At 41.6% G+C, this 12794-nt stretch overlaps 1 protein-coding gene across 6 annotated transcripts in view; it reads right to left on the bottom strand.

Moving 5' to 3' along the window:
• Positions 1 to 126: 126 nt before the first annotated feature.
• RBBP5 (RB binding protein 5, histone lysine methyltransferase complex subunit) overlaps positions 127 to 12794 on the bottom strand; it is a 39601-nt gene continuing 26933 nt past the window's right edge. For 3 of the 6 annotated variants that reach the window (XM_043484951.1, XM_043484954.1, XM_043484953.1), the window contains 6 exons: positions 12722 to 12793; positions 11667 to 11784; positions 10368 to 10437; positions 9763 to 9992; positions 8841 to 9032; positions 127 to 2138 (listed from right to left, as the gene is read on the bottom strand). In XM_043484951.1, the coding sequence (XP_043340886.1) occupies positions 2110 to 2138; positions 8841 to 9032; positions 9763 to 9992; positions 10368 to 10437; positions 11667 to 11784; positions 12722 to 12793 (711 nt within the window). In that variant the 3' untranslated portion in view covers positions 127 to 2109. The remainder of the gene's footprint in view (positions 2139 to 8840; positions 9033 to 9762; positions 9993 to 10367; positions 10438 to 11666; positions 11785 to 12721; position 12794) is intronic. The other 3 variants (XM_043484952.1, XM_043484955.1, XM_043484956.1) reach the window with 3 other exon arrangements.

Raw genomic sequence — 12794 nt, 5'->3', positions numbered from 1 at the left:
TATTTCCATATAGAGATCTATTAATAACATCAACCAAGTAAGCTGTATTTTCTGTTGCACACAGTGAAGAGGCTGGTGACTTTCAGAAGTGATCAGTTGTCTACAAGCAAACACCTACACCTGTTCTTTAATAAACATCCGATTTTATTTACAAAGCATTAAAGCTTCAGCAAGAAGTACCCGAGGCTAAGTCTCCTCTCATACAAAACTACAGGACATTACAAAACGCTGAGGGGATGGGAGGTGACAGAAGGGAAAAAAGAATATGCATATATTGTACAAATCCAGAGAATCAAACTGAAATGGACACAAGGTTTCAGGAGCCGAAAACAATTCCAGAAGCATAAATAATTATTAGGAGCTGCTACCAGACGCTCTGGCAGGGCTGACGTTGATTTTTCTCAGGAGGTGGACAGAGCCCGAACATCCAAATGCTCAGGCAGAGGACACCAGCTACTTTGCAGAAGTAAGGCAGAGGCCACCTGTATCACAGTTTGCATACTGCTGCCGTGTACAGTGTAGCGAGAAACGAAATGGAAATAATGTCTACAAAACAAAAACATGCCTAGTGACCCACCTACCAATCTCAACCACTGGTCTGATATGAAATAGGAAATGAAATTCACAAAAGGAGCATCTGAGGAAAAGGCAGTGGCATCTAAAAATATAGACATTTGGCCACTGGTTCAGGGAGAGCTCTTCAACTACTGAACATTTTGGTTCTAGAGACGGAATGGAAGAGGCTCTTGCTGATGTGTTCTACTCTGATTGCTACGCTAAAATCCAAAAAGCAATCAACTTGTTTGGCTACCTATTGAAGCAACCACCAACCAACAGAGATTTCCCAATAAGCAGTGTTTAACTCTCCTTTGAAAATACCGTGAAAATGATGATCCAGATTGAGTACTTCCAGTCAGCTCAAAGCTCTACTCAGAGGAGCTGGACAACCTTCTCCACACCTGGTTTCTTCACTCTGGGTTTTCAGAGAATTTCAAACACCTGGTGGACACATCCATCCAATTTGCTACTTTTTATACAAAGAACAGCAGAAGCAAAAATTAAAAAATTTTTAAAAGCTAAGCAACCTTTCACAGAAAGGAAGTGACTGGAAACATGTAGGAAGGAAAAGGAGCATGGACATAAGGAGGGGAAACATGATGACTGGTGGGAAGGACAGATGTCCACAAGCACCGATAAAAAAATGTTCCTTGATTTTTTATTTGTGGTGTTGCTGCTTTGATTATGGATGGTTTTATTTTAGTCCTTGCATAGATTCCCCCACCCCAGTATAAAATAAGCTTGTTGAGAGACACCCCGGTTTGTTTTTGTCTCTGGAAGCCAGTATAGGTAAAGCAATATAAACTACTAATGATTCTTTGCTGGAGACAAATGAAACTAGCTATCTTCATAAACCATGATTGAACGAACTGCAGAGAAACATGCAATGAAAAGAAAACCAAGAAAAACCCTGACCCTCTCACAGCCCAGCTTCTTGAGCAAAATGTTACAGGATGTTAAAAAGAGGGTCCCTTTCTTATCTCTCTCTCAGAAAATCTGAAATCTTTCAAGCACCTTCTTTTCTGCCCATCCTTTGTAACAGAATATGGAAATATAGGAGGTATCTGGTGAGTAGGTAACTTTAAAAATGGAAGAAAGAATGTGCAAACAGAAGTTTTTTCTAGGATACAGGCAGCAAAATTTCAGGTAAAAATAAGTCACTCAAGGACATGCACTGAGGAGCGAAGGCAAGCAGGAGAGAGGACGTGAGAAGCCGCAACGATGCCAGGCACAGGGCAGACAGACGAGCAGACCGGCAACCTCCTCCAGCAACAGAACGAGCACTCAGATTTCAGGAGCCAAACTCCTGCGTGATGTCTTCACAAATCCTCATTCCTGAGAGTCTATTTGGACTTAGGCTTGAAAGGGAAGGGACATATACTCTTCTTCCATAATTCACTTCTTCATTCAAACATAAAATTCACTCCTTCCACCTCCTGGGTGGAAGACACAGGCCTTTGTTTTAAATTAAAGTCAATCTCAGATGACTGACCACAGTGTCCAGAGGCCACATGATGGCAAAGCAGGGAAGAATGAAGAACTTCAAGGTCTTCATAACAGTTCTGAGATTGCTCCTCCTGCTAAAGAGATTAGAAATAAAAAGATTTCTTTAGTATCAACTTAGACCAGTTACTTTCAAGAACAGAAATACTGATGGATGCTAGAAGATGCATTCCAAGCAAACATGAGCTAAGAACTCCCCACCCCTCCACTTTAAGTTAAAACCAACTGCAACTCCCAATTACCCTTTACTGAAGCAACAAATAATTCATATCCCAAACCATGCCCCCAGGACTTTTCTCAGTGTTGCCCCCGGAGGGAGAAAAAAGGGCAAAATGATCAGACTTCTACACATTTCAAGCTGCTAACCATTCTCCAAGGTGTTAATAATGCTTCATATTTCAAAAAGAGAAGTAAGCAAAGGAAAGGAAATTCTAGGGTACTGCATCTTTCAATCTTTCACACATTAGACTAATTCACCATTAAATGATTAACGATGAGCAAAACATCCTTTTTCAAACACCCCTGATCCTTAAGTGACACTCTCAGCTCCTCAGAATGCAGAATATGGTGAAATGTTAATGAAAACCACTACTGGCATTTCTGTGCACCAACAACTGATCAATAAATAAAACCCTAAATAGTGAAATGAACACTTCCCTGGTCACTCCACAGAAGCTGTTCAATCTCTGAAGGACATCCTTAAATGGGCTGTTGTGAAATATTAACTAAGAAGTGGAAAAAGAGAACAAGGTGAAGAAAGTCCTCCCAGTGTCATCTGGAATGCAGAACATGCTACTTGAAGAGAAAATGGTTTAAAATAATTGCCCAAGCTATTAAAAAAATAAAAATAAGAGTACCCACTTATAATTTGCTTTTAACCTGATTTTTAAAGTGCAAGCACATATGAAAACTGGCAATAAAAATAAATTCCACTTTGCCTGAGAACAGACTAAACCTCTCCTGGGTGCCACGTGTTAAAAATATCTCCAGGCAGGAATACCGGAATGGGCCGCCATTTCCCTCTCCAAGGGACCTTTCCACATCTGGGATGGAACCCATGTCTTCTGCATTGGCAAGTCGACTGTTATCACTGAGCCACCTGGGAAGCCCCAGAAGTATATTTAAGCTTTTCAGATCTTTCAACATAAAATGTAGTGATTAACCTCTTGATTTTTTAAATAATCTGAGATTAAAGAATCTACTCCACAGGACTTTAAATACTTTAAGGTTAGCTTTCCTGATCATTCCCACAGGTACTCTGACCAATCTAATTTTAAGTTTAAAAACAAGACACAACATTGACATTTTAAGCCTAAATCATGAGAGGAAAAAGTGTTGGGTATTTTATAACGGGCACTCAAGATGATCAATAAGCTACATTATACTGCTTATCTGAGGTCAGTTAATATTTTTTCTTATTGCCCTCTTTCCTGTGAACAGACCAAAAACAAAGCTTGTTGAGGCATCAGGCAACAAACGTAGAGCAGCACATCTATGAGGAAGGTAAGACACACAGAGCAGCAAAAAAGCAGACCCCCAGGTGAATCAAAATTTGCCCCAAGTGTTATTTAGCTGCAACACAACAGAAATCTCCAGTGATAAAAAATTAACAAAAATTCAGCTCATAGTGAACAGCTGCTATTGGTACCTCCCCAAAGCAGCCAAGCCAGGGTAGCCTAGAAAACACTGGATATTAATTTTCAAGCATTACCTTAGTCAGATAGTAAGACCACACAGAAAGAATACCCAACTAGCCATCTAAAACTCTGATCCTAGCAGGAATTCATAGATTAGTCTTTGAGAGACTATCAAGTTTATAAAGGAAAAGGGCTGGGGGAAAGCCCCTCCCAACCATTTAAAACCATCAGACTCACTAAATGACCAAGACATGGTTCAGAGGCCCAGGCTGTGGGGCCAGAACCACAGGCAGGGGAACCTGAGGGGGCCTAGGGGCCTCAGAGGTGACCCTCCACTCAGCCTGGCCTCTGCCTCCCTCGAGAGCAAGCACCATCCCACGCCCTTCAGGCCCGCCGTCCCACAAGGCCTTTAGGCCCCGTGCATGACAGACCACAGCTTTGTCACCGTCACTGCTGATGGTGCTCACTGCCAAGGAGCCCTACTTCTTGGGCAGCCCCTGAGTGGTCACGGGGCAACAGGGACTCTGGTGGTTCTGCTCACATCTCAACTTTTGATCCTGAAGACTGTCCTCTGGAGAGTGTAAGGTAACTAGGAGGAAATCTGACAGATGGAGCAATGTTGGTACAGACTTTCTGTGAGTTCCCAGTTCAGGGTTTCCCTCAAGCTTCACTGACGGGCCCTACCACAGAAGGTGTGTTGTCATGGGTGTGGGTCCACTGGTCCTATCCAACACTGATGAGCTGTTTGACAGGGAAGAATTTTTGAGCCCCAGATTCCAGATGGCTAGTTACGTCTACTGGCGCTCTATTAGTCTTCCAAGTGTCCCCTGAAATGCATAATCTCCTGTTACAACATGCAACAGACTACAGCAGCTTTGTCAGGACTAATCAGGGCTCACTGGACGGTTTCTTCAGTTAACTGATCAATCATAGATAGTAACAAACAGCTGACATTTATCCAACTTGAGCGGTAGCCTACACTTATAATCCTGCCTTCAAACAATTTGGCTCTAATGCAAAACTAGGGCATTTGTGGGGAAGGAAAGTCCACAAAGCACTGAATATGCAAATACTGTACACCCATCAGAATGAACTGATCTTTAAGGATGGTTCTGCCTCAGCCACTGAGGATCAGGATTCATTTCTTAGTATCTGGTAGAAAATCCACAATGACAGCATGCTGCTTCTTTAATGAAAACCTCCAAGGTGTGGAAGAATGTGAGACATGAGTTTTTATTACCTCAAAGGCCATGGGGAGCCCCGCGAAAATCAACAGCATGTGTCAGCCAGCCTCTGGGCCCTCCAAAATGGTACTGGATGAAGCCCCACCCAACGAAATCCACATAAAAGATACGACAGGTTGTCTTGAAACTGAGACCTCTGATGGCCCACTACGATATTCAATGTCAGCACTCTCCCCCAGAGTCACCGTTTTCACAAAGATCCACACGGCAGCTAGTGGCTAAGGCCCTCTTAGGAAGGGCTGGCACTAAACCACAATGCCCCTTTGAGGCTTTTTAATGATCCTGTTCCTCAGCATACTCTGGGGTTTTATCTGGCCATTTCAGAGATTTCCATATAGGAAAAGGCCAAGGAACCAAGGCAAGAGAAGAAGATGGGAAGAAGGAAGTATAGATTATTCAAGCAAGTATGCAATGTACACAATCATGTTGTTCTTCAGTTGCTCAGTCCTGTCCGACTCTTTACAACCCCACGGACTGCAGCATGCCAGGCTTCCTTGTCCTTCACTATCTCCCAGAGTTTGCTCTTGTCCACTGAGTCAATGATGCCACCCAACCATTGCATCCTGTCATCCCCTTTTTCTCTTGCCCTCAATCGTTCCCAGCATCAGGATCTTTTCCAATCAGTCGGCTCTTCACACCAGGTGGCAAAAGTATTGGAGCTTCAGCATCAGTCCTTCCAATGAATATTCAGGACTGATTTCCTTTAGCATTGACTGGTTTGATCTCCTTGCAGTCCAAGGGACTCTCAAGAGTCTTCTCCAGCACCACAGTTTGAAAGCATCAATTCTTTGGCATTCAGCCTTCTTTATGGTTCAAATCTGTATGTGACTGCTGGAAAAACCATAGCTTTGACTATATAGACCTTTGTCTGCAAAGTGATGTCTCTGCTTTTTAATATACTGCCTAGGTTTGTTACAGTTTTTCTTCCAAGGAGCAAGAATCTTTTAATTTCATGGCTGCATTCACTGTCTGCATTGATTTTGGAGCCCCCAAAAATAAAGTCTGTCACTGTTTCCATTGTTTCCCCATCTGTTTGCCATGAAGTGATAGGATCAGATGCCATGATCTTAGTTTTTTGAAAGTTGAGTTTTAAAAGCCAGTTTTTTCACTCTCAAGTGCCCACCAAGCAAGATCCAGTTTTCCCCACAGTCAGTCCCTCCCATCAGGAATCCTGCACAAGTCTCTTATCCTCACTCATCAGAGGGCAGACAGAAAAAATAAGAACTTTAATACCATGGCCCACAGAACCACCATCACAGAAAACTAACCAAAATGATCACCTGGACCACAACCTTGTGTAACTCAGTAAAGCTATGAGCCACCCAAGATGGATGGGTCAGGGTGGAGAGTTCTGACGAAACCTGGTGCACTGGAGAAGGGAATGGCAAACCACTTCAGCATTCTTTCCTTGAGAACCCCAAACAGTATGATCGTGAGAAGCTGGTAAAATGTTTGCAGTAATCTAGGCAGTTCTTTGGTCTGTGTTACAAGAAAGCACATCTTCACTCTGGCCTTGTCATGTACAAGTCTCCCCTAGTCCTTTGAAAGGATGAAGTCATTAAAATAGCTGCCTCTATTTAAGGCTGACCAATCAAGTGCCTAATAACAATGATGTAGAAAATAAAAATACAGTCTGAAGCACCCTGCTATTTCAAGACACAAGTTTTAGCCTTTAACGAGGTTTTAACCCTCTTTTAACCTTGTCAGCTGAATGGGAATAAACTCCTACCAGGCCCTTGATAATGATAACCACTCTTGCTAGAAGGAGCTCTGAAATACTGACATGTGCAAACACTAAGTATTTTACACCTGGCTCAAAATTTCAATGCAGTATTTTTAGTATTCAGTGAAGTATTTTAGCATTTAGGGCTAAATAAACTTTGCAACATTCTGATTTTCAGTGTTATTTAGATGTTTTTGAAGCATAGCTGAAAAACACCACTGCTCTAATACGCTGCGCTATAACACATAGAGTACTTCATGGGACCTTTGACAAAAGCCCAAGTTGGAAAATGCCAAAAATATTTAGTTACTATTAATGACCATAAGAAAAATCTGATTTTTAAAAACTTTAAATAGTTTATTTACCATATACTTAGTACTAAAGAGCAAATGGTTAATTACATACAGATTCTGAAGATGCTGGGAAACTGTGTCAGAGTATTTCAATTAATTCAACATGTTTGCCAACATTTTAAATCATCCTGAAGCAATTTAGCTTTTGGGGCCAGGGAAATTGATTTAAACTTTCAATAGTTTCCTCTGTAGTAGCATCAGCTTATGCAAAAAATGGGTTATGGAAGGATCATTTTTATTTACATTAGTCAATTACTGACCTGCAATCTTTGTTAGTAATACCCATATAACTTGTTCTCAGCTATTGTTTAAAATATATAGACATGGCCCTAAATGAACTGAATGTGGAGGTGATAATCAGTTGAGTACCATAAATACTGTTGTTGGGGGGAAAATGCTAGTGCCCTAGTGGGATGGTGTAGGACTGTGAAAATCTAGTGAATTTGAGGGGGGATACCCAAAATGATGAGTCACTGAGTCTGTTTCAGCTTCTCTGTAAAAGAGAATTCATGTTCACAATGATAAACTGGCTTAAGGAATTCTGGTTTGCATTCTAGTACATATCATCACATTTGGATTAACACAATTAAAATTTTTAATATGGTGGAAAAATCCCCTCAAATATAACCACTGATTATTGTTAGTCCTGCCTCTGAATTTATAGACCTAGCCACAGAAAATTGAGAATACTGTGTCAACTAAAGCAATGCCTAAAAAAAAGTTTCCAAAACCTAACAATGTTTGAGTAGAATTAAATCCTAAGTTGATTACTATTTTCCAAACAAAATACCCTTTAGCCTAGATTCACAAGTATTTGATAGGAAACTGAAACTGTTCTCCATCCTCCAATAACAATCCCTCAAACCTATGAAAGTGAGAAAACTCAGTAAGTATCAAGAAGCTTAGGTATTAAGAAGCTACAAAGTTTGTCTTTTGTATAATCTTTTTTTTTAAAAAAAAAAAAAACCTCATCTTCTTCCTTAACATGACAGTACTACTAACAACTCCATCATTGTTTCTAGAATACTGAGAGAGAGAAAAACACCACCTCTGGAATTTGAACAATTTGAAGAGAGAGAAAAAAGATGATACAGTTAAAACAGTCAGGGGCTGTATAAAGCAGCTCATTTTTCTGGTTATCTGCCTGGATCTTTCACTTGAGACAAAACAAAAAACCTAGGAGCAAACACAGATGAAAATATTAATTAAACCAAGGGTTCCTACCCTTTTTGGGGTCATGGATTCCTAAAGGAATCCTGTGAAATGTACAAGCATCTCCACCACAAAAATATTCACATAATATTTTGCACATAAGATCAAGGGAATGGACAGCCCCTGAAATATAGCTGCAGACCCAAGGTTAAGAGCCACTGAATTAAGCCAAATCTGATTTAGCCTGCCCTTGGCAGCAGCTTAAAACTCAAAGATCTTCTGCCTCTGGGGAAAAGGAGGGAAGATGTCTGGGAAGTAGTTAGGCACAGCACGACTTTGGGATATAAGAGAGAGCTAGACCAGGCATTAACATTTAGAAATTATTCAAGTGTAGCAGGTAGTTAATGCTGTTAAAAAGAATTTTTGACAGGGAAAAAGAAGATCAAGGGAATGCAGATGCCTGAAACCTAGTTATGGACCCAAGGTTAACAGCCACTGAATGAAGCCAAATCTGGTTGAGCTGCCCTTGGCAGCAGCTTAAAACTCAGAATTATCTGCCACTGGGGAAAAGGAGGGAAGGAAGGAAAAAATGTTGCAGTTAAACGGAGTCAGGGGCTGTACAAAGCAAGGCCACGAAGAAAGCCAGACAGTGCTCCCAATGTGTCCTTACCTGTCAAGGGCTGGCTGAGCTCCGCCTGCACTTTACCCTTCGCTGATCCTTCCAGAGGTAAACCTCTGTCCCCTTTGTAGAGTTTCGGTTTAAATGGAGAATCTTTCTCTTTACCTTTTGATCCTTTAGGCCGGCCTGCTTGCTTCTTCTTGGATTTGCCATCCCCCTTCACACCCAGTAGTGGATGGACTTCTGTAAAAGGACAGATAGGCATGGAAAGGAACCCACACGTCACCCCAACCGAGCACGTGTGCTGCCTACCCACGAGCAGAGAGTTTTGCTCTTGTGTCCCAAGTCCACTAACACAAGAAGAAAAGTTTGTTTTGTTTATCAATTATAATACTACAAAAGAGCAGCCATTACATGAGAAACAGTTGCTTGGCCAAAAAGCACACATAGCCTATGTGGTTCACACCAAGCTAAAGCAGCTCTAAATAGAAAAGGGAGATCAAAGACCCACTGACACTTTGTCACACAGTCAGAACAGGAATGCACATGTTCGCACTGGCACATGAAAGCAGAAAGTGAATGGGCTTTGGAACTCAGTAGAGCAAGGTAAGAATCCACTCTACCATGTGATTAAAAAGGCTTCTAGAATTAAGACTGTCCAGGTCTGACCAGTATTGATACTTTACCACCTAATGAGAATTTGGGAGGAGAGGTAGAGGAAGACTGATATTTAAACAAACTGATTCAGATGTCAGATGACTTAAAGCCTGTTATCTTAGGAAAAATATTGAGGGCAGAATCTCCCCATTTTAAAAGAGAAGTGAAAGCAGATAAATTGTTACCAAGTTGTGAAACACTACAAAAAAGACTCAGGGAAAAATTCCTTTAAGGGAATATCACCCAGAAAGGAAATTTACCAGGCTGTTCTGGAGAGGGGGTCAATCAGGTGGGAGAGAGGAAATGCGGCCCTTACCATCATTTGGTACTCCTTGCAGTTCAATATTGGTAGTTTTGGGTTTCTTCTTAGGTGGCTGGGACCCATCTGCTGAAGACTGCCTCTTCTTCTCTGAACTAGCCCCTTCGTCCATCAAGGAGGTTTGGACTGCATCCGGTGGGGGGCCATAAGGATTTTCTTCTGGGTCTTCTACCTCAGGGGCAATGGGTAAATATAATAGAGCCTTTGAATCTTCCAGTTCTTCATCACTATTTGGAACAGGATCAGAAAAGGGATAGGAAAAAAGAGGAGAAAGTTGCTTAAACCATGAACCCTTCCTCTAGGGCAAAATCATCTAACCATAAGCAACAGGTACGGACCTAAAATTTCATGAAAGCCAAGGATGGATAAAAGAAAATCAAACAATATGATACAATCAGTAGTAAAAGTAAACGGTATAAAATTAATTATTTCACTTCCTTAAGATCTTCTATCATGGGAGAACGGAAGGGATTTCTTGCACATCAAAGGCGTTAACTCTGAGCCTAAAGGCAGACGGGACTGAAGGACAGTGGGGGCTGAGCAGCACAACCAGAGACTGAGGAGCAGGCGCACCCTGAGGCCTGGCCTCCATGGCAGCTCACCTGCTGCAGAAGGCTGCGATGGGGTCCACGCTGGTGACATCCACCTCCTCGTCCTCCGCAGCGTCAGCCCCTGCAGGGCAGAAGCACAGTAGAGCTGTGAGAAGCGGAAAGCTGTGAGAAGCTGCTTTTTACATGCCACTTACGATTTTCATAAACTGAAATCCAGGAGAAACAGAGGAGGAAAATCAGGCATTTAAGTTAGTCGTTTAGCAAATACGTGCGGAACTTCCACCATATGCTAGACGCTGGGAATACAGCACTGCCCCAGAAAGTTGGGAACAGTTTTTTTGTAAAAAGCCCCAGCAATCTAACTGAGGAGATGGACAGAAACGGATAATTTTGGTTCCACAAAGTGAGTGCTACAATAAAGGCATGTGCAATGTGCCCAGGAGATGGGAGGAAGAAACAACTTATGCAGAAGTCTGGGAATTTTTCCATGCAACACAATCCAATCACACCAATACAACCCAAAATATCCCATGGTCCTGACAGTCTTCCTAAGACACCTGAGGCATACACATTATCTAATGTCACTGAAGTGAGGACCTGCACCTTCACGCTGGAGAGAACTAACCTCAATCCCAATCCCTTGATTCCTGGCACCATCAAGAAGCCCAGCAGTCAGCGACAGTGCCAAATGGGCACGCCACGCTTCCACACACATAAACCCCCGCCAGACGCAAAGCCCGGTGCTCATACACTAGGGGCTATAAAGTGACATGTTTATTCTCAAGGTGTTTCCTATTTAGAAGTTCAGAAGCCATGAGATGAAAATAACAATGATCACGATCTATTAGAAGAGAATATCTGAATGCTCACTACGACCTAGACACTATTGTGAGCCCTCTACCCCACAACCCTAAAAGGCACAATTTTTACAGATAAGGAAGTCCAGATTTAAAGAATAAGTACTCTGTCCAAGGCAGTCTGACGAGTCCATGCTCTTTACCTTCGTGTTACTGACAAAGAAATGAGAATACCCAACAGCAGCTCAGCACCTAGCACGTATGGGTGGCTTCGCAAGGTGCTGTATGCAAATCCTCATTTAATCGTCATCAGTCAGGAAATACAAAGTGAAATGTTAAGAGAGCTGCTCAAGCCCTAGTAAAGCCCATATAAGCTCTGAGTCAATGCCTTACAAATAAGGATTCTAAAAGCACTATTAAAAGTGCAAGCTTAAAAAAAAAAAACATTAGACTAAGTGCTGAAATGAGTTTTCAGCACAAATTAAGAATGAGTACTGAGTTAAAACAATCATTTTTCCTTTTGGAAATACTATCTGCAATTGAGAAATATTACCTGTCTGTTCAGGCTCACTCTTATCTTCATCTTCAATATCAAACTCTGATTCCCTTTCTTCATATTCTACATTTTCATCCAATTCTTTGAAGTCTGGCGCAAATGCACTCCAGTTTTCCTATGCCACAAACAAAATATACTACTTAACCATATGAGAAAGCAACAGTCTGTAATCTAGACATTAATGACATAATTGAAAGGCTTGGGCATGAGAGACTCAAAATTCTGAGATCAAATTTGGCAGGTAATAAAAATTAGGTATCTATAGGTTTTACTATCTTAAGGCATTTCCTATCTTAAACATGCCATATTATTAACTGCAGTTCTTTCATGAACAACTGTCTTCTTTAAAACATTTTTAAGGATTTTAAAAATGATTTTACTTCTTTATTTGGCTCTGCTGGATCCTCACTGCTGCACATAGGCTTTCTCTGGTTGTGGCACCTGGGGGCTACTCTTCACTGCTGTGCATGGCCTTCTCAACGTCCTGGCTCCTCCTGACGCGGAGTGCCGGCTCTAGAGCTCGGGCTCAGAGTCGTGGCACAGGGGCTCAGCTGTCCCACGGCATACGGGATCTTCCCGGACCAGGGATCGAACCAGTGGCCCCTGCGTTAGCAGGTGGATTCTTAATCACCGGACCACCAGGGACGTTCTTAATCTTTTTAAGATGTAATTCTGAGGTAAAATGTTAAGTTTTCTTATGAGTACACGGATTAAAAATATAATTAAAGTTTTCAAAATAAAACCAGATGCAAAACAGAATCTAACTGAGCTGAACATAGGAAAAGCACAAGAAAGCTCTATCTGAGATAAACAACAGAAAAATATACCAGAAGTACCCTAGACTTCCTCCCTGAAAACAGAGCTAGTAAACTGGCTTTGGACCAAGACCCTCCTGTTAAAGCAAAATTAGATGCATGGAGCTATTTAATCAGGTTAGAAGAATCCTGTGGAAAAGAAAGTAAATAAAGTAACTTTTGTCTTACTATTTGCAAGGCTCACTGATATAGATAGAGTATCTAGTTTCAAAGCAGTTAAACCAGAAAAATACTTACTACTTGATTTTGTGCCCAGATAGATACGACTCCACTAGAAATGGACGCTATGATGGGTCGAACAGGATGCCAC

Source organism: Cervus canadensis, chromosome 13 (genome assembly GCF_019320065.1).
Source record: "Cervus canadensis isolate Bull #8, Minnesota chromosome 13, ASM1932006v1, whole genome shotgun sequence".
NCBI lineage: Eukaryota > Metazoa > Chordata > Mammalia > Artiodactyla > Cervidae > Cervus > Cervus canadensis.
Note: the sequence above shows the minus strand (reverse complement) of the source record. Positions and strands in the feature narration are given on the sequence as shown.